The sequence below is a fragment of the Sphaerodactylus townsendi genome, linkage group LG15 (assembly GCF_021028975.2).
Source record: "Sphaerodactylus townsendi isolate TG3544 linkage group LG15, MPM_Stown_v2.3, whole genome shotgun sequence".
NCBI lineage: Eukaryota > Metazoa > Chordata > Lepidosauria > Squamata > Sphaerodactylidae > Sphaerodactylus > Sphaerodactylus townsendi.
This window is the reverse complement of record NC_059439.1, coordinates 34211704-34233661: the sequence shown is the minus strand read 5'-3', so window position 1 is coordinate 34233661 and position 21958 is coordinate 34211704. Positions and strand designations below refer to the sequence as shown.

Sequence of the window (21958 nt, the reverse complement as noted above, 5' to 3'; positions counted from 1 at the left end):
CAACATTGCAGTTACCTTAACAAGGTGCTAAGGGCTTATACAACCAAGGTCCGAGTCTGGTAGCCTTGTCTCCTCCAAACTACATGAGCTCTGCAGCCTTCTGCTGCTTTGAGTCTCCACCCCTTTCTGGGTCAACCCATTCTGAGCATGGGGGTTACACATGCACTACTTACGCAGTGGCTGTGCTTCACTGGGAGATCTTGTCATGGTTTTTAGTTTACGCATGGATTTTCCTGCTGTGAAGCGTCCCGAGCTGAGCCGCCATTTTGCCCTCCCACCGCTTCCTTGTCTTTCCCATTCAATCTCGATCTGGGGAAGTTGCCTGGCACTTTTGGGGGGGTTAGGGAGTCACCTCTAGTCTAGCACTAAACCATGTAAATTTTATGTCAATTAGTGCATTGAATGTTCAAAGCAATTGCTAGAAAATGGGCTGGGGAACGCTGTGCTTTTCTTAGGTTCCTTCATATTTGGTCATTGACCGTAAATAAAGTATTCTATTCTAGGCTCCTTCCGCACATGCGGAATAATGCACTTTCAATCCACGTTCAATGCACCCCGCAGCTGGATTTTACTGTGCGGAAGAGCAAAATCCACTTGCAAACAATTGTGAAAGTGTATTGTCGAAGGCTTGCATGGCCGGAATCACTGGGGTGCTGTGTGGTTTCCGGGCTGTCTGGCCGTGTTCTAGCAGCATTCTCTCCTGACGTTTCGCCTGCATCTGTGGCTGGCATCTTCAGAGGATCCTCATCTGTGGTTGGCATCTTCAGAGGATCCTCATCTTCAGATCCTCTGAAGATGCCAGCCACAGATGCAGGCGAAACGTCAGGAGAGAATGCTGCTAGAACACGGCCATACAGCCCGGAAACCACACAGCATGCCAATTGTGAAAGTGGATTGAAAGTGCATTATTCTGCATATGCGGAAGGGGCCTATAATTTGTAAATGTTTAACTGATTGTTTTTTAACGATGTGACCAATTGAGGTAGCTTCCTGCCGATAACATTCCACATTTTTCGGGTAGTCTCCGGAGTATTTCTAACCTTCTTTGTTAGTGATAAGCTACAACAGACTATGGATATGCCCGTGGGACAAATCATTGGCCGATCTATTCAGCTAGCATCTGCATGAGATTCCTGGATTATCAGCTAGTTGCGCGGTCCAAAAGAGGTTTGCATTTTTGACTGAGGAATGTGCACAACCTTCCTGCCATCTGCAGAACAGCGATCGTGTTTGAAGATCCTCCATGTCCGTGAATCGTCTGTGATTATTTGTCTTGGGTTGTTTGCAATAAACCACCTGTTTTATACCCATATGCCTACATTTTTATGCAAACAGATTTGGGGGGGGTGTTTACAGGGGGAAGAGCTGAGTTATAAATCTAAATAGTTGCAAAACAATAACATTTAGAAATTATATACTCCTTTCGGGATTCGAAGCATTTCATAAATATCATCCTAGTGTTCTTTGCAGTCAGCAGAATGTAGTGGTTAGTGGAGGACTATAATCCAGAGAACTGGATTATAATGCACTTTCAATCCACTTTCAATCCACCTTGCCGCTGGATTTTACTGTGCGGAATAGCAAAATCCACTTGCAAACGATTGTGGAAGTGGATTGAAAGTGCATTATTCTGCATGCGCAGACGGGGCCTTACAGGAGAGGGAATTCTCTCTTGCGACTGGGAAGTCTTCCTTGATGCAACTTATCTTCCTGGCTCAAGGCGTCTCTTGCTGAACGCTCAAGGCGTCTCTTGCACACCGTCTCTTGCTGAACGTTCTCAGTGCCACAACAGGAAGTGAACGCGCTCTGAGTCACATTCCGGCACCAGACCAGCGCCAGGGGACGCTGTGTCACCACCCTGGAGCAAGGTTGGTTCATGCAAGGCTCTCGCCTTTCCTAACCTTCCCTGCCTTTCCTAACCTTCCCTGCCTACAGGTCCAAGTCATGCAAAAAGAACTACATTCACACCTTCCAAATGGCTGATGAGTAGGCAGAAATTCCCTTGGAAAGTGCATCACCATGCTAGGGAAAGCTGCCCCACCTCTGGGAATTTCTGCCTGCCACGTAGCCAATAAAAGCAAAGGAGACTTATGGGAAAAAGGTGGCCAAACTAGAATATCCCGGGGGAGGCACGTTGTGTCACACTTTCTAGCTCGACCTTCACACCCGCTGTTTATTCAAATATATAGCCTGTTCTGACCTGAAAGTAAATTTATTATTTAAAAAAATCCCTGCTATTTATATCTAGGGTCCCCATCACAATCAGCCAAGGGAAACTACCAAGCGTGGTATAGTGGTTAAGAGCAGGTGGATTCTAATCTGGAGAACCGCGTTTGATTCCCCACTCCTCCACTTGAGTGGCACAGGCTTATCTGGTGAACCAGATGTGTTTCCCAACTCCTACATTCCTGCTGGGTGTGACCTTGGGCTAGTCACGGTTCTCGCTGACTCTCTCAGCCCCACCTGCCTCACAAGGTGTCTGTTGTGGGGAGAGGAAGGGAAAGGAGCTTGTAAAGAACCTTGAGTCTTCTTATAGGAGAGAAATGTGGGGTATAAATCCAAACTCCTCTTCTCTTTGTCCTAACACCTAACGCAGCAGTCGTAGAGTTGATTTACCTCAGGCAAAATCACAGCAAATTCCATCTGTATAACACTTGCTGCGTTTCAAGTTACTACAAATTACAAGCTGGGTTTTTTTAAATTAATTCCTCCACCCTGCCCCACCATCCCTTTTTCTTTGTTAATGTAACATCCAGTACGATGAAGACTTCCGGGGATGTTTTAAAAAACGCTCTGACCCTTAGGACCTTTCAGGGGCCAGTAGATGAGATCTGAAAAGGAATTGCCCAACCAGTTCTTTTTAACAGCAGATAGTAGCTATGGACCCACTAAACCAAATTAAACGTTCTGAGGCAGGAAATCTAACATTGCCTCTGTGGAGTTCCCACTGGGTTTTTTCCCCCTTTACATCCCAAAAACATTTTATTTCCAGCCTCAAACATGTTCAAGGGATCTCCTTTGTCGACGATTCTTTGGTTGAAATGTTTTCAAAACGTCTTCAATTGCTATGCGATCTATTTGCTATGTTTTCCACACCTCTACGCTGTCCCGAAACGTCCTCCTTGGCACCATTTTCTCAGCTCATTCCATCCCCACCCCCCGGCCTGTTTATTTTTACCATTTTGTTTGTTTTTGGGGGGCGCAATCTTTGAGGCTTTCTCTATATGAGGTATAGAGAATCGCAGCGAGAAGCTGGGAAAGATGGAAGCATTGATTCAACAACGAATCAATGCTTCCTTCCAACAACGAATCAAGGCCCCTTCCGCACATGCAAAATAATGTGTTTTCAAACCACTTTCACAACTGTTTGCAAGTGGATTTTGCCATTCCGCACAGCTTCAAAGAGCACTGAAAGCAGTTTGAAAGTGCATTATTCTGTGTGTAAGGAATGAGCCTCAGAAAAGGAAAAAGCACATAATGGCAGCCATGAATCGTTTCAAGGGGGTGAGCGAGGACATGTGTCATGATAAGGGGGAGGGGACTGAGAACATTTTAGAAACGTTTCAAGTGACTTGTGCGGAAAGGACAACTGGTTCTCCATATGTGACCAGGTGCTTCCAAAGGACAGGGAGAAACATTTGGTGGAAGCTGCATGTGGTGGATTCAAATAATTTAACAACTGGTTCTGGTGGTGAGTTTCAAATAATCTAACAACTGGTTGTTTACAAGGACCATTTTAACAACCAGTTCTGCCAAAGTGGTGCGAACCGGCTGAATCCCACCACTGATATGAGGACTCTGAAGCCTACCTGAGGGTCCTTCCCTGTGCCTTGAAGGCCACTAAAATAGGAGATAAAGGGAGATTTCTTCAAGACTCTCCTTAGATCCTCAGAAATACGTCATTTGTTCAGTTCAGTGCCGAAACGGAGAGTCTTTGCCGGACCCCAGACTTTCCTAGTTTGCACTCTCGGCCTCCTTGGTAACTCAACTCCCTTTCTTGCCACCAGTTACTCAACTCTTCTGCAACTTCGAAGAACTTCCTCTTGGAGCTGGGGGCGGGGAAGGGGGGGGGAGACACAGCCGAAAAAAAAAAGATAAACAAGCCAACCACTTCCACTGAAAGTCGCTTCTCAGAAAGGTGAGGAGATCAGTTAGATGAGAAAAAGCTGGAGACACAGGCGGCTGGAGAACTCGTGCACCTGCGGCTGGAGACGAAGAGATTTGTAAGCCAAGAGGAGAGGGTGAGTGTCAAGACAGCTGGTCCTGATGATAAGATGTGGGGGGGGGTTCAGCCGGGATGGGGGGTTCTTCACAGGTCTCCTTGATGGGACATCGATGAGAGCAATAAAGAGGAAGGGGTTTCGCAGGGCTGGATTAGAGACTGGCGAGATGGACTGGGACCCGAACCAATTGTTTAATGCTTGCACACAGTTCTGGTTGGTATTGCAAGAACAGGAGTGTTCCTCAGCAGGTCTGGCGCACCTGTTACTTGCCGCTGACTAACCACAGCTGGGATCAGGGGAGGCCGATTCAAACTTTTCAAACCCAGCAATTATGACTTGCAATAGGAACGTCCATTATGATGGGCTAAGTTTTGGAGAGCCAGCGTGGTGCTGTGGTTAAGAGCAGGTGGATTCTAATCTGGAGAACCGGGTTCGATTCCCCACTCCTTCACCTGAGTGGCAGAGGCTTATCTGGTGAACCAGATTTGTTTCCGCACTCCTGCATTCCTGCTGGTTGACCCTGGGCTAGTCACAGTTCTCTCTGAACTCTCTCAGCCCCACCAACTTCAACAGGTGTCTGTTGTGGGGAGAGGGAGGGGAAGGAGCTTGTAAACCACCTCGAGTCTCTTTACAGGAGAGAAAGGTGGGGTATAAATCCAAACTCCTCCTCCTTTTCCTCCTCCTCTTCTCCTTCTTCTCCTTCTCCTTCTCCTTCTCCTTCTTCTTCTTCTCCTTCTCCTTCTCCGTCTTCTTCTTCTTCTCCTCCTCCTCCTCCTCCTCCTCCTCCTTCTCCTTCTTCTCCTTCTCCTCCTCCTCCTCCTCCTCCTCCTCCTCCTCCTCCTTCTCCTTCTTCTCCTTCTTCTCTTTCTTCTTCTTCTCCTCCTCCTCCTTCTTCTTCTTCGATCCTTTTTAACCTGTAGATAGGAGGGTAGGTCACATGGTATAGTCCTGTCTTAGCAGAACTTAGCAGGTCTTGGAAGCCAAGCAGGGTGGGCACTTGGAGGGGAGGCTCTGCAGAGGAAGACCATGGCAAACCCCATCTCCTTCTCATTCGCTTCAAAACCCCTTGCTGGGATTGCTATAAATTGGCTCTGAGGCTCATTCCGCACACGCAGAATAATGCACTTTCAAACTGCTTTCAGTGCTCCTTGAAGCTGTGCGGAATAGCAAAATCCACTTGCAAACAGTTGTGAAAGTGGTTTGAAAACGCATTATTTTGCGTGTGCGGAAGGGGCCTGACTTGTTGCCACTTTAAACACACACACACACACACATTACTGCTACACAACTGCTCATGCTTTTAAGCAAATTGACTCACTGGCTAGGATGAGGAAGGGCAGCCCTTATACTTTGCCTCCTGCTCTAGGAACCCTTTAAACATCATCAAACATGTACGAGGGATGGGCCAGGTGTAGTTCTGCCCCTCATTGTTGACACTTTTGTCTCCCCCTTCATGCAGGGAGCTCGTACTTTGCTTTCCATTTGCACATTCTGCCTTCACAACAACCCTGCGAGGTGGGTTGGGCCACCAGGTTAGTCACGGAACAAATGGTTTCGAACTGCATGGCTAAGTAGAGATTTGAATCTGGGTCATCCCAGTTTTACTGCGGTACTCTAAACGCTACATATCAGTAATGATGGGACAAACACTCTCTAGTCTATATGCTCTAGGAAACCATAATTATCACACTTTCTAGGCCTAAACCATTTTTTAAAGAGACCCCAGGACTAAGATCTAGCCCAGGGGTAGGGAACCTGCGGCTCTCCAGATGTTCAGGAACTACAATTCCCATCAGCCTCTGTCAGCATGGCCAATTGGCCATGCTGGTAGGGGCTGATGGGAATTGTAGTTCCTGAACATCTGGAGAGCCGCATGTTCCCTACCCCTGCTCTAGGATGATCACCTTAGGGTTGGAGAACTTCTGAAGGTTTGTGAGTGGAACCTGGTGACAACAAGGTTTAGGGTGAGGTGGGCCCTCTACAGGGTATGCACCTGTAAACTGCCATAGAGTGCCTACTGTAAAACAGCCATTTTCTCCCAGGCTACTGATCTTTGTAGTCTGAAGATCAGCTACAAATTCTGAAGATCTCCAAGCCCCACCTGGTTGCAGAGCACGAGTAGAACATAAAGCTATCAGGGTTTGAAATGGGATCACACTGAGCCATCCCAGCCAGTGACAGAAAGATCATCCACAGTCTCGAACTGACTGGCTGGAGTGGCTGCCAGTCTGCTGCCGGAAAGAACGCCAGATATGATCTCCCTCTGAAGAGCGATTATATTTTTGTACATTGCAAAAAAGGGAGGAAACAGATGAGTCACTGCATGAGGTATCTCCTGCAGGTCCCAGGCCCATCTCTAACTGGCAACAACCCTAGTAAGTAGCATTCACGAGCACATCAAAGGGAAGATGGGCAACTGCCGGGCATTCATCCATCAGCCTTGTGTTGCCAACAGAGGGTAGGGGGTGGAGATGTCCTGGGACCTTAATAGAGGCTCAGTGAGATGTTATTAACAAGGTGGTGGTGGAACGCACCATCAATACTTATGGTGACCCAGCAAGGTTCTCAAGCCAAGAAGCAAACTGCCTGAATCCTTATGAGGCAGCTGCATGCGCTTGACAGCCGGTACACCGTGCAGTGTGCCACATGGACTGCATATGATTAGTTTGGTGAAGAGAAGGTTAAGAGTGACATGATAGCCATGTTTAGATGTTTGAAGGGATGTCATATGCGGCTGGCCTCAACCCGGGCCAGGGCCTTTACGGCTCTGGCCCCTGCCTGGTGGAATGCTCTACCTCCAGCTGTCCGGGCCCTGCAGGACCTTGGTGAATTCCGCAGGGCCTGTAAGATGGAGCTATTCCACCGGGCTTTTGGAGGGGCTGGCCGCGGTTCTATTGCCCCCCACTGAAACCAGAACTAAGCTGCCTTTTCCATCCTGGTAGGGCCCTGATTCCATCCTGGGCCCTGCCTCTCCTCCCTTCTCCTTTGGCCTTTAGACCGGGCGCCTGTGTGTGTGTTTTTACACAACCTTGTTGTTTAATCTGTATTTATTGTTTTAATTGCTGCTGAATTTTAATGAGTTAGATTTTATGTTATATTGATTTACTGTTCTGGAAACAGTCATGTTGTGAGCCGCCTCGAGCCCTTCGGGGATGAGACAGCCTATAAATAAATAAATAAATAAATGAATGAATGAATGAATGAATGAATGAATGAATGAATGAATATTGGTGAGGGAGCAAGCTTGTTTTCTGCGGCTCCAGAGACTAGGCCCAGGAGGAATGGGTTCAAGGTGAAGAAAAAGAGATTCCACCCTAACATCAGGAAGAACTTCCTGACAGTAAGCTGTTCGACAGTGGAATGCACTACCTTGGAGTGTGGTGGAGTCTCCTTCTTTGGAGCTTTTTAAACCGAGGCTGGATGGTCATCTGTCAGGATTTTAATGTTATTGATAAGGTTGTGGTCTCCCCTCAAGTTTGGAGTGATCACATGCCTCTTGTATTGCAATTGTCCCCTTGTGCATCGATCATTAATTGTGGCAATAATCCAATTTCTCTGCCATCTGTCAGGAGTGCTTTGGTTATGTGTTCCTGCATGGCAGGAGGTTGGACTTGATAGCCCTTGGGGGTCTTTTCCAACTCTATGATTCTATGACTCTTGGTTGGAGATCATGTGCTGGCTCAAGTGGACCTATTACATCTCTGTGCATCCCAAACCCTCTCCAGTATCTAATGGCAGAGTTCCAATACACACTGGCAGCCAATTTAAGTTTGGTATTTCTTATTTATATAATATAACAAACAATAAAAGAGGATAGCAACCATTTTGAACAGTAAATAGGGATATCATGGTATGAAACGATGATTATCATAATAGATCTTCGCCTAAATCATATGATACCCTATACAACACAGTAATAATTTGGGTGCTGTGTGGTTTCTGGGCTGTATGGCCGTGTTCTGGCAGCATTCTCTCCTGACGTTTCGCCTGCCTCTGTGGCTGGCATCTTCATGATCCTCTGAAGCTGTTCCGTCGGGCCTTTGGAGGTACCGGCCGCTGATGTGGTGCCCCCCCCTGTTTGGCTCCTTGTTTGGTCCTCGTTTGACCCTGACATCTGGGTCACTGGTCATCTACCGAGGCCCCCATGCCACCCTCTGGGGGGGGGGAGGGAATTTTGAAATTAGGATGTTGGACCCACTCTTATTTTCATTTTCCTGATAATTATTAATTACGGCTGCTTTTAATGTTTTAACTATTTTGTACTGTTGCTTTTGTTTGCCCTTCGGGGATGGGGCGGTATAAAAGCCTCAGAAATAAATAGATAGATAGATAGATAGATAGATAGATAGATAGATAGATAGATAGATAGATAGATAGATAGATAGATAGATAGATAGATAGATAGATAGATAGATAGATAGATAGATAGATAGATAGATAGATAGATAGATAGATAGATAGATAGATAGATAGATAGATAGATAGATAGATAGATAGATAGATAGATAGATAGATAGATAGATAGATAGATAGATAGATAGATAAGATGCCAGCCACAGATGCAGGCGAAACGTCAGGAGAGAATGCTGCCAGAACACGGCCATACAGCCCGGAAACCACACAGCACCCCAGTGATTCCGGCCGTGAAAGCCTTCGACAATACACAGTAATAATGTTGGAGGGCAATACTTTCTCTTTGCTTATTTCATTCATAATTTTCTGCAGTGGTATGATTAACAGTGCGATCCAGATTTTGCGGGGGGGGGGGGAGAATGTGGAGACAGGTGGGGACAGCGCGACAAAGGTGGCGCTGGAAACTATGGAAAGGAGGGTCATTTGAAAGCCCTCCTGCTGACACAATTGCCTCATAGCCCAAACAGGCTTACTCCACACAAAGGGGATCCGATGGCGGCATTCCCAGAATGGAACGCCAGTGGTTGATGGAAGCTACTTACGGTTGGCCCCAATGCCCTTTTCTTTTTCCTACATCTTCTTGCGACGGAAGATTGTTGCCATCTTCCCCTTCTGCCTTTGTTTTGTTGCCAAGTAACTGCTCTCAACCTAACCTACCTCACAGGGCTGATGTGACAATCAAATAGGGAAGGGAGAACCAGGTATACTTCCCCTGAGCTAACTGGAGGAAATGGTTTACAACAGAGTTTCCGGCAATTCCTAGAGTGGCGTGCCTTCTTTTCTGTGTTTTTTTCCCCTGGAAGTGATGTCACAGTGCACATGACATGGGGCCTTCCCACGTCTTTCCTGGCTGCAAGGCATGGTCGCAGGCAATAAAGATTGCCACAGACTGCCATGATCTGGCAAATCTACAGGTTAAGGCACGGAGGGCATCTTTACATAGTACTGAACTCAATAAGGCTGATGTCAAGGTTGAAGTATACAGATTTTAAGGGGGAGGGTTGAAAAGCAGAAGTCTAAGTGCCATGTTGACCTTCCTGTGCCCTCCCTTCTGCTTCCTGACAGAACGATGGGAGACAATTCAACTTGGAATGCCACATCTCCCGTAACGGGGCAGTCCTCTCTGAAGGGGGCATCGATCGGCTTGGCTGTGCTCGCGACGGCTTTTCTTCTGGGCTGTCCCGGCAACGCCTTCGTCGTGTGGAGCGCTGGCTGCCGTGTCCGCAAGCGGACGGTCACCTGCCTCCTCATCCTCCATTTGGCCATCGCCGACTTGATAGTGCTGTTCACGGCACCCGTCTTCCTGCGGGTGCTAAGCGTCAAAGAGTGGGAGCTGGGCGACGTCGTCTGTCGCATTTGCCACTACATCTGCGGGGTCAGCATGTACGCCAGCGTCTTCCTGATTGCGCTCATGAGCTTGGACCGCTGCTTGGCCGTCTCGAAGCCCATCCTGTCCCACAAGATCCGCAGCAAAAAGACTATACGGCTCGTGGTCCTGGGCGTTTGGATGGCAGGATTTCTGTTGGCCATCCCCGTCCTTATCTACCGGCAGGTGTCAGAGAAAAAGGGGGAAAAGCCTCGCTGTGACTTTAACCACCCCACACCCAGACATCTGGTCTTCCACAATCTTTTTGAAACCATCACTGGATTCCTGCTTCCGTTTGTCACCATCATCTATTGCTACTGCACCATCGGCCAGCGACTGAGAGACACCCGTTTTCGCCAAAAACGCCGCACGAGCCGCCTCATCGCTCTCATAGTGGTTGCTTTTGCTGTTTTTTGGCTCCCTTACCACGTGGTCAACCTTCTGGATGTAGCCGCTGTGTGGAGCGGCTCCACCGGAGTAGAAGACATTGGGAAAGCGGCTAGGCGTGTGTTGGTTGCTTTAGCTTTCTTCAGCAGTAGCGTAAATCCTATCCTTTACGCCTTCAGTGGTGGTTCCCTCATCCGGTCTGCCGGCTTGGGCTTCATGGCCAAGCTCTTTGAAGGAACTGCTTCAGAAATATCCAGCATCAAGCATGGTACCACCCGGGACCCTCAACGCCACATGGAAACCAAGGTTGACCCCGCAGGGAACGGGAGTCCTGCAGACTTGACTGAATCTACCAACCCAACTGGTGAAACGTATGAAGAACATGCAGAGGTTTTGAAGGCCCTTAACTCACCGTGAAAGATCTCCGTGGGTATGGCCCACCCAAGACTCTGGTATCAAGCACAGTGGCTTTTGTTGTTATATACATGCAACGGACCCAGTCAATACTTACCCTTGTCTGAAATGAGCATACTCTGATCCTGAGAGTTGTGGGTTTTCGAGGCTGTGTGGCCGTGGTCTGGGAATTTTTGCTGATAACATTTTGCCCACATCGATGGCTGGCGTCTTCAGAGGCATGACACTGCAAGATGTGTTTCTCTCCATGTCCCACCTTACGGGGGTCAGCCATCGATTCAGACGAAACATTAGGAGCAAAAGCTCCTAGACTGCAGCCACACATTTTCCTTTCGAAATTTTGGCTTGTTTTCTGTATATCTGTTATGATACATTATGCAGTGTTTATTTCTGTGATTATATTCATTTTAGCTTCTGCTTGTTTCAATGGGACGTGTTTCTTTGACATTTTGTTGTTAGGAATACCCTTCCCTTTAGACATTCCCCTTGTCGAATTTCAGAAACACAGGAGGAAAAGTCCTAGTATTGGCGGTAACGAAAGGCAAGAAATCTTGGAAACTGAAAACGAGACCCATTAAAATCAACGGAATGATTCACACCTGCCCATTCATCCCTATTTATTGTCATTGTCCTAAGACAGCGATGGCGAACCTTTTAGAAACTGAGTACCCAAATTGCAACCCAAAACCCACTTATTTATCGCTAAGTGCCAACACGGTAATTTAACCTGAATACAACGGCTCCGAGGCGTGCGTTACTCAGAAGTAAGCTTGGTGGTAGTCGATGGCTTTGCTTTGAAGCAACCGTGCAACTCTTCCAACGGGTGAATCATGACCCTAGGAGGGTTTACTCAGAAGCAAGCCCCATTGCCAGCAACCGAGTTTACTCCCAGGTAAAGGATTGCACTTTAGTTCTTTGCATGAAAATCAGTGGGGTTTAACAGCGTTTAACAGGGTTACCTACACTGCTTCCCCAAAACTAGGTCTTAGGTTTAATGCTAATAATCAAGCCCAGCGGCCCAGGCCAGGTTAGATGTGTGGGGGGGGCACTCTGTTTGCGTGTGCCTACAGAGAGGGCTCTGAGTGCCACCTCTGGCACCCCTGCCATAGGTTCGCCATCACTGTCCTAAGAGAATAACGAAGGCTGTTGTGGGTTTTCCAGGCTGGGAGGCCGTAGTCTGGTAGTTTTTGTGCTAATGTTTCACCCGCATCTATGGCTGGACTCTTTAAGGGCATGTCACGTAAGATGGCAAGGGAAAAAAGAACCACAAAGGTTCTACACTTACTCTTCAGTTGGGGGGGGAATTAATCTAGTCATTCAGAATAATTCTGAGCAGCTGGAATGAGCTGTAGTGTGGTCTCAGATTCGTGCCTTTTAGAATAGATGTACAGTGCTCTTGCATTCCAAATACAGTCAGCATCGAGTAGTGATTAGAGTGCCAAAGTAGCATCCTGGAGACCTGGGTTTGAGTCCACTCTGTGCCACGGTTGGTGATATCCGTTGACGGCCCTTGGAGCTCAAAGCATAATAAAATAAATAAGTGGAAGTCGATGTTTCACTTGGATTGTCCTGCCCATTTTCTGGTTTGTTTGCCTGACTTAATCTTTCCCAGTTCTAACCAACACCTCTCTACTGACTCAACGGGAACCTTGGCATTCTCAAATGTGGTCCCTGCCCGGCAATGCATCTCACCTCCAAAAGAGACAAGGGTACATAAGAACATAAGAACTAGCCTGCTGGATCAGACCAGAGTCCATCTCTGCTACTCGCAGTGGCCCACCAGGTGTCTTTGGGAGCTCACATGCAGGAGGTGAAAGCAATGGCCTTCTGCTGCTGCTACTCCTGAGCACCTGGTCTGCTAAGGCATTTGCAATCTGAGATCAAGGAGGATCAAGATTGGTAGCCATAGATCGACTTCTCCTCCATAAATCTGTCCAAGCCCTTTTTAAAGCTATCCAGGTAGGCAGACCAGAACAAAATTAACATCCCATCTTTGGTTCAAAACTCAAAATTGTACGGGTATTACAAGATGGAACCAGAGGCGTAGCGGGGGGGAAATGGCGCCCGGGGCAAAATGGTCTGGCCGGGCCAGGCCAAGGGGGAAAGGAGGAAGGGTGTGGGGCAATTTTCCACACACACCCCCAAAGTGACCAAACGGGCGCCTGCCCAGGGCGTTTGTCCCCTCCCCTCCCCGCGGTAGCGACACCACTGGGTGGAACAAAACAAAACACAAACATTATCTACAAAAAAGTGCCTCAATAACACTGTTTATTCCAGCAAGAATTTAAATACACCAGTTTTTTTTCAAGTTTACAGGGAAACATCCTTCACTTTCTCCTTACCAGCAAGAATTTGGTATGGTCTGAGGGGTGATCTGTGAGTGGATGTGCAGTTTTGCTATGCTGTATCCCACAATCCCTTGTAATCTCACAAAATATCATCAGGCATGTCTCTGAAGATGCTCGCCCCTTTTGTGTTGCCAGATGGAATTATGGAAGTGCACGCCATAGTTTCTAAAAACCTAGAAACTCAAGACAGGTGGCACACCACACAAAATTTCGAGCAGGCCACACATAGCCCATGTTATAGTAAAAGGATTGGATGCAGTCAGTTTTTTAAAATTCAGTCTTACCAACGTGGGGAATCCCAGCAAAAACAGAAAGAGAACACCTTGGTTTGATAGACAGTGCATGGAGCACAATAGTCAAATTCGCTCCTTATATCGGAACTCTAGGGCTTCAGGAGACCAGGACCTCCTCGTCCTATTAATAAATTGTAGAAACAACTTTCGCCAGCTAATTAGGAAGAACCATATGGAACATGTCAACACTCAATGGGAACATCTCCACTCTGCAGTAACTTCTAACAATTCCAAAGTTCAGTCTTGTGCAATTCTCCTCCTGACTAGAATCCCGGTACAACATGGATTTTGTCCAGACCGGTCCAGTCATCTCCAGCACAGCCCCTTTGACAGGGATACCCCCCTGGCCTTTTTTCTTAAACAGAAAAACAGGTCCAATCCAACCCCAAATGTAATTTAAATACACTAGTAACCAGAGGCATATCTAGGGAAAATGTAGCCCAATGCAAAATCTGAGTTTTCCCACACACACCCCGCCCGATGGGCGGCTGCCCTCCCCCACAACAGCAAAACAATATTTTTTTGTGCCAGGTAAGTGTATGGACCTGGGGGGAAGGAAGAGGGGTGTGGGGGTGATTTTCCACCCTCACGTGACAAAACGGCTGCAGCCCTGGGACATTTGACCCCATATGTCCCCCTGGGCAGTACGCCCCCTGGGCAGTACACCCCTGCTGGTAACTTAGGCCCTTTCCGCAAGGCGGCGGCAGGGCTTCTCCACCGGCATAATTTATGCCGGTGGAGGTGTAGGGACTGCTTGCATGACAGGCGGCTCCGCACGGTCGCCCTCCCCCACTCCCCCACTTCCTTGCCTCTCCAGCGTCGTTCTGGAGGGCTGCAGGGACCCGCCCACATTGCCCTCCGACCCCTGGAGGCAGGTCCCTGCAGTCCTCCAGAACGACGCTGGAGAGGCAAGTGAGTGGGAGCAATGGGGAAAGGGGCGGCTTCCCTGTGGTGCAGTTCGCACCGCGCCGACGGGAAGCCGTCCCTTCGCAACAACCTCGCTCACGGAGCGAGGTGAGAAAATGGTGGCTTCGCGCTGCTGGGGGGGAGCGAGGACGGCGCTATGCGAACAGCTTTTGCCGTCCCTAGGACGCTGTTTTTGGCCCCTGCGGAAAGGGCCTTAGATACAAGGGAGGGGGTGAGTTACGCCTCTTCAATCCAACAACAGCTCTCTGGGGTCACAGAAGATCTTTCCAGTATTTTTTTTTAACAGAAAAATCCAGATACGAAGGCCAAGGCCTCATTCTATATAATGTTCTCCTGAGCTTGTTCCGGTCTCCCAATCTTAATTGACCTAGATGAGAGCTCAAGCCTACCGATCGAGAGCACAACAGATTAGCATCGCGATTCTTCGCCTCCAGCGTTTAGTCACCTCAGTTGTGGTCTGGAGTCTTCCAGGATGGTGTTTGGTGGGACTGCAAACTCTCAAACCACAATCAAAAGAGGAAGGGGGAGTACAGGAAGGAACTGGCCTAGATAGAAATGGCTCAAGAAGCAACATTTTTTGTGCTTTGAGCTCCAACGCAAGGCAATACCGAGATCAAACCAGATGGGTGTTATATATGCACAACCATATGCACCCAATTCCTGCCAATGACGAAAGCTTAAACTTCATTGGGTCAGCACTACCTTAGGACTCACAACAGTCTCCCCAAATATCTTGCTCAATACAGGACATCTGTGTTTAGACGCCGGCGGCAGGTAACATCGCCAAACAATGCCCAGCTCTACCTAGCTCTTCTATCGAGAGTTTGAGAACTTGTGAAGATTCCAAGACATCATTATACAATGTATTGCCTGAAGATGCCAGCCACAGATGCAGGCGAAACGTCAGGAGAGAATGCTGCTAGAACACGGCCATACAGCCCGGAAACCACACAGCACCCCATCATTATACAGTTGCCCAGCAGATGAGAAGGGGAGGGGGGTCCAGGCATCAAGATACAGCTGCTGAGGATGGCGAGGCAGAGGTTCGTGGCACTGATGAAGAGGCAATGAAGATGATCAAGTAGGGCAGCTTAGAGGAATCACTGTTGAATGGACAAGCATTCTTCTGAGTAGGATCAAGCAAGATCCGTGTGAGGATCTTGACCAGAGAGCTCTTCTGGACCAGACCAAAACCCTGTTTAGCACCCCTGAAGTTCCTTGGGTAGGTGATGTAGAGGCAAGTTCCATCCAGAAAACCCAGAGGGGCTGCTGTTTGCAGTGGGGGCAGAAGGAGGACCTCTCTCAAAACAGGCAAATTAATAGTCAGCTGTTTCCTCTTGCTCACACAGTTTTATGGGTGGGGCAAGCTCGCAGAGATCTCTCTTCCCCCACTCTCTTAAGGCGATCTTCTGCATTCAGTCCATTCTTGCAGGCCCAGTCCTTTTGACAGCTCATGAGAACCAGAGCACAAAGATGTGTGTGGAATCAAGAACCAGAGAGGTTCTGTCAGGATCGAGCCTCTCTACTGCCCCAAGTGGTGGGAGGAAAGGACTGCAGCAATTCCTCGAGAATCTACTGTTTGTCAAGGTTTCATTCTCAGGGACTCAGCTCAGCAGAGGAGCTTGTGGACCAGATCGAGCAGTCTCTGTACAGACAAAGTATGTTCTTAGTTGACCTTTGCCCTTCACCTTTATAATCCCACGAAGGGAACAAGGGTAACCCACAGTCTCCAAGGCTTTGGCTGTTTCTTCTGTGACCTACAAGAAGAAGACAGATTAATTTCTTGGCTTGTTGATAATCTGAGCTGTCATCTGGCAAACCTTCCATCCTTCCCCAGGTGAAAATTGGGACATGTTTATAATACTCTTATTTTAACCCTGCATGGCCCAGGCTAGCCCAATTGGTCAGATCTCAGAAGCTAAGAATACATGGCCCTGATTAGTACTTGATTGGGAGACCACCAAATAAGTTCAGAGTTGCTATGGAGAGGTGCACAATGGAAAACCAACAGTTTTCTCTTGTTTTGAAAACTCTACAAGCTCGCTAGAGGTTAAGAACATAAGAACATAAGAACTAGCCTGCTGGATCAGACCAGAGTCCATCTAGTCCAGCATTCTGCTACTCGCAGTGGCCCACCAGGTGCCTTTGGGAGCTCACAGGCAGGATGTGAAAGCAATGGCCTTCTGCTGCTGCTGCTGCTCCTGAGCACCTGGTTTGCTAAGGCATTTGCAATCTGAGATCAAGGAGGATCAAGATTGGTAGCCATAGATCGACTTCTCCTCCATAAATCTGTCCAAGCCCTTTTTAAAGCTATCTAGGTTAGTGACCATCACCACCTCCTGTGGCAGCATATTCCAAACACCAATCACACGTTGCGTGAAGAAGTGTTTCCTTTTATTAGTCCTAATTCTTCCCCCCAGCATTTTCAATAGATGCCCCCTGGTTCTAGTATTGTAAGAAAGAGAGAAAAATTTCTCTCTGTCAACATTTTCTACCCCATGCATAATTTTATAGACTTCAATCATATCCCCCCTCAGACGGCTCCTCTCCAAACTAAAGAGTCCCAAACGCTGCAGCCTCTCCTCATAAGGAAGGTGCTCCAGTCCCTCAATCATCCTCGTTGCCCTTCTCTGCACTTTTTCTATCTCTTCGATATCCTTTTTGAGATGTGGTGACCAGAACTGCAGCTTAACAGCACTTTCCGGGTGGCTAACCTATGGCGCTCCAAATGTTCCTGGACTACAATTCCCATCAGCCCCTGCCAGCATGGTCAAATGGCCATGCTGGCAGGGGCTGATGGGAATTGTAGTCCATGAACATCTGGAGCGCCATAGGCTGGCCACCCCTGTCCTATAATCTCAAATCCTGTTAGTGGGTTCAGAAATGGAAATCCTAGGAAAAGGCTGCGTGGAAAATAGCGCATCTGGTCAGAGACATATTTTAAAGCACCCTACCTGTATCTTCCCCAACACCCCAGTGCTTTCCATCCTGCTGGCAACATTCACCGTGTTCCCCCATATATCGTATTGGGGTTTCTGCGCTCCTATCACTCCAGCCACAACTGGCCCGTGGTTTATACCTGGAAAAGATATCAGGAGATCTGCAAAGGCGGTCTAAACTTAAATTATCCTAGTAACGAAAAACTGCCAGTCAGTGACAAAGGGAGGGAGGACTGTGCCCGGGGCATGAACTGCCCATGCACTCCCTCCTGCCCCCTCCCTGCTCTGAAAGGCCCCACCCCGACATGTGACCGAGATGGTGGCGCCCGGGGCGAGCCGTCCCAGATGTCCCAATTGCAGCTACGCCTCTGCTGCCAGTATTGAAATGAATGTCTTGCCCAACCTGAATTTTTGGCTTCAAATGTTGCCCATATATATGTGTGTGTGTATATGTGTGTGTGTGTGTGTGTGTGTGTGTGTATGTGTGTATATGTATATGTATATATGCGTGTATATGTACTGTGTTCAGTTCTGGTCGCCACATCTCAAAACAGATATCTAAGAGATAGAAAAAGTACAGAGAAGGGCAACGAGGATGATTGAGGGACTGGAGCACCTTCCTTATGAGGAAAGGCTGCAGCGTTTGGGACTCTTTAGTTTGGAGAGGAGACGTCTGAGGGGGGATATGATTGAAGTCTATAAAATTATGCCTGGGGTAGAAAATGTTGACAGAGAGAAATTTTTCTCTCTTTCTCACAATACTAGAACCAGGGGGCATACATTGAAAATGCTGGGGGGAAGAATTAGAACTAATAAAAGGAAACACTTCTTCACGCAACGTGTGATTAATGTTTGGAATATGCTGCCACAGGAGGTGGTGATGGCCACTAACCTGGATAGCTTTAAAAGGGGCTTGGACAGATTTATGGAGGAGAAGTCAATTTATGGCTACCAATCTTGATCCTCTTTGATCTGAGATTGCAAATGCCTTAACAGTCCAGGTGCTCGGGAGCAACAGCCGCAGAAGGCCATTGCTTTCACATCCTACATGTGAACTCCCAAAGGCACCTGGTGGGCCACTGCGAGTAGCAGAGAGCTGGACTAGATGGACTCTGGTCTGATCCAGCTGGCTTGTTCTTATGTTCTTATGTTCTTATATGTATATGTATATATGCGTGTATATATATGTATATGTGTATATGTATATGTATGTGTGTGTGTGTGTATATATGTGTGTGTGTGTGTATATGTGTGTGTATATGTGTATATGTATATGTATATATGTGTGTGTGTATTAGAGGAATCCTCAAGTTATTAGAGGAATCCTCAGATGTTAAAAAGACAAGGAAACAGATTAATGCATCTATCATATTTGCTCTCTTTATTTTCTTATCTTTCCCCTTCCTGCCACAGGTGCTGCCTGCAATACATATATATATATGTATGTATGTATGTATGTATGTATGTATGTATGTATGTATGTATGTATGTATATGTATGTGTGTGTATATATATATATACACACACACACACACACACACACACAAGAAAAAGCTTTGAATGCATGGCACATATTAACACATTTATTTGGAGCAGCAAAAGATCAAGAATAAGATTTAAAGCTTTACAAGATGCAAAAAAAGAGGAGGACTAGCCGTACCCAATATCAAATTATGCTATCTTGAACTTAATCCGGCCTGCACCAGACATTCATAGCTAAAGTATGATTTGAATCAGAAAAGACTTCGTTCACATTTGGTTCTTACTCATACTCACCCACACGAAGCTTGAAACTATTGAAAGAGTGTTTGTTGATGATGTCTAGTTTGGCTGCCAACGCCAAGGCAAACTCCACCATGATTCCCAAGTGGGCGTAGCTCCTCTCCACTTCCTGTAGGGATCGCCCACCAATGCATGCATCAGTGCAAACCAAAATCAACAAACAAAAACATACTCATCTATGCCAAGGGAAAACAGAAACACGAAAATAATCCAAATGTTTGAATGCTAAATTGCCCATAAAATAATTGCAAAAATATCTCCAATGACCAAAAATCTGTATTGATGCTACTCACATAAGTAGCTTAAAAAAAACAAACAGTACTCAAGAAATTCCCACATAGCCATCTCGATTAGATCTGTGATTACTACCCTGTTTCCCTGAAAATAAGACATCCCTGGAGAATAAGACGTAGTAGAGGTTTTGCTGACGTGCTAAATATAAAGTATCCCCCGAAAGTAAGACATAGCAAAGTTTTTGTTTGGAAGCATGCCCGTCGAACAGAACACCAGAGCATGCAGCTGTGGAGCGGAAAATTAAGACATCTCCTGAAAATAAGACATAGCGCATCTTTGGGCACAAAAATTAATAAAAGACACTGTCTTATTTTCGGGGAAACACCGTACTAGAAATGTTTAGGGGTGGAAAATTAGTATCTGTAGCAAGATGCTGTGACCCTCTTTGGCCTTGGTAATCTTGTGTAGTGATCTCCACTTGAAACTTCTTGGGTTGAAGAGCTGGCATGGTAAAATGGTTACACTCTGTTTCACATGTAGACACGTGCAGAATAATCCACTTTCAATCCACTTTCACAATTGTTTGCAAGTGGATTTTGCTATTCTGCACAGCAAAATCCAGCTACAAAGTGCATGAAAAGTAGATTGAAGGTGAATTATTCTGGGGCTATAGATGTTAGTTTGGTCAGTTGAGGTGCAGTCATTGAGAAAATTGTATGCTTCCATATTAAAATATAGTCCCAAACAAATATGAGGATTGTCATTCATTTTTATGTGCTGCCTTTGTTGAAAAAAACATTATGTTGTGCATTGTTGAACATGGTACTTTGATACAAGAGCATTTATACCAAAATGTATTTTTACTTTCAAACTTCCAAATGGATGGGAAGGTGCAGGGCTGAACAGGAACTAGGACCCAGGTGGAGCATTCCACAACAAAAAAGGTCCGGAAGACGGGGGAGACCCGTCTTCAAACCTGGAATCTACCATTAAACCGACTGGGTGATTTAGAACAATCAATTGCTTCTTCAGTTTAATTTACTGATCGTTGTGGCTCTCAAAGAGAGGAAGGAAGAAGATCTAGACCAGTGATGGTGAACCTTTTCGAGACCGAGTGCCCAAATTGCAACCCAAAGCCCACATATTTATAGCAAAGTGCCAACACAGCAATTTAACCTGAATACTGAGGTTTTAGTTTATAAAAAACGGTTGGCTCCGAGGTGTGCATTACTCGGGAGTAAGCTTGGTGGCAGTCGGTGGCTTTGCTTTGAAGCAACCGTGCAACTCTTCCAACAGGTGAATCACGCCCCTAGGAGGGTTTACTCAGAAGCAAGCCCCATTGCCAGCAACCAAGCTTACTCCCAGGTAAGGGATTGCACTTTAGTTCTTCGCATGAAAATCAATGGGGTTTAACAGCGCTTAACAGGGTTACCTACACTGCCTCCGCAAAACTAGGACTTAGGTTTAATGCTAATTATCAAGCCCAGCGGCCCAGGCCAGCCTAGATGTGTTGGGGGGGGACTCTGTTTGCGCGTGCCTACAGAGAGGGCTCTGAGTGCCACCTCTGGCACCCGTGCCATAGGTTCGCCACCACTGATCTATACTGTCTGGAGCTCCTTGTAGGAAACGTGGGGGAAGTATCTGAGGTATTAAAGCGAATGAATCACGCAGTGAGCGAAAGACAGAGAAGGTCAACACTACAGTGAGGGGAAGACAGAGAAGGCTGCCATCCTACCCTCCTACAGCAATGGAAACTGAGAGCTCTGATCGAAAGGATAAGCAAAAGGAACCATCTCTTCCTTGTTTCCTTTTGTTGGGCTGCAACCCAAACAAATCAAAAATTTAGAGAGAGAGATTGGCTGTTGGACTTCATATGGAGGAGAGGGGGAAACCAATCCAGTTCACCCTTGCACCAGTGGAGGGGGCAAATACGATGTATTTTATCCGACACATTAGGTTGTACACAGAGCCCTTCGGGGGTGGGTGGCAGTGGTGGGATTCAGCCAGTTCGCACCACTTCGGCAGAACCGGTTGTTAAAACAGTGCTTGTAAACAACCAGTTGTTAAATTCTTTGAATCTCACCGCCGGTGGGCGGTATAGTAAATTTGAAATGTAAATAAATAAATATAAATAGCACAGACCCATGCCACCTCCACAAGTAGATCTGGCCCCCAATCTGGATTGGGCCGTTAGTTCCACAAGGGGACTTGAGATGGGAGAGAAGCAGGCCTTACCTGCTGGCTGTCCTGGCCAGCTGCAACATTTAAGCCAGTTGCCGCCATGTACGTGCTGCCGATGGTTTTGATCTTCTCCACGCCGCTAAATTTGGGCTTCAGGAGCAGCTGTTGAAAGAGGAACGAGGAATACCGGCTGCCACAAAAGCAGAGCAACTTTTCTGGGTCGAAGCAAAAACAAAACAAACCCCATCCAGCCCAGCATTTGGTCTCCAACGTTATTTGAAGAACCACCTCCACGTTATTTGAGGAACCACCATGCCAGCCATGGTAATACCTGTTGACTATCCAACCACTTAGGACGGCCTGTCTAGCACCAACCAGCACCTGGGCCTTTTCCACCACTGGAATGGGCTCCCAGAATAGGTGAGAGGGGACCCTGCGTGGAGATCTTCAG

At 47.1% G+C, this 21958-nt stretch overlaps 2 protein-coding genes across 6 annotated transcripts in view; one reads left to right on the top strand and one right to left on the bottom strand.

Annotated features, from left to right (window-relative positions):
* Positions 1–4117: 4117 nt before the first annotated feature.
* Positions 4118–11507, top strand: LTB4R (leukotriene B4 receptor). Of its 2 annotated transcripts, XM_048517846.1 has the most exons (3): positions 4118–4241; positions 5683–5755; positions 9702–11507. In XM_048517846.1, the coding sequence occupies exon 3, from the start codon at positions 9706–9708 to the stop codon at positions 10804–10806; it is 1101 nt and encodes a 366-aa protein (XP_048373803.1). In that variant the 5' UTR covers positions 4118–4241; positions 5683–5755; positions 9702–9705; the 3' UTR covers positions 10807–11507. The 2 variants fall into 2 exon arrangements, with proteins under 2 accessions (XP_048373803.1, XP_048373802.1); XM_048517845.1 differs by lacking the exon at positions 5683–5755 and having other exon boundaries at positions 4125–4241.
* Positions 11508–14270: 2763 nt separating this feature from the next.
* The window catches only part of ADCY4 (adenylate cyclase 4), a 64423-nt gene continuing 56735 nt past the window's right edge, over positions 14271–21958 (bottom strand). For 3 of the 4 annotated variants that reach the window (XM_048518043.1, XM_048518042.1, XM_048518041.1), the window contains exons 23-26: positions 21562–21669; positions 19087–19201; positions 17326–17450; positions 14271–16128 (exon numbers count right to left, since the gene is read on the bottom strand). In XM_048518043.1, the coding sequence (XP_048374000.1) occupies positions 15976–16128; positions 17326–17450; positions 19087–19201; positions 21562–21669 (501 nt within the window). In that variant the 3' untranslated portion in view covers positions 14271–15975. The remainder of the gene's footprint in view (positions 16129–17325; positions 17451–19086; positions 19202–21561; positions 21670–21958) is intronic. The other variant, XM_048518044.1, reaches the window with a different exon arrangement.

Coding starts and splice junctions, on each gene's coding strand:
- LTB4R (XM_048517846.1), top strand. CDS start 9,706: ATGGGAGACAATTCAACTTGGAATGCCACATCTCCCGTAACGGGGCAG.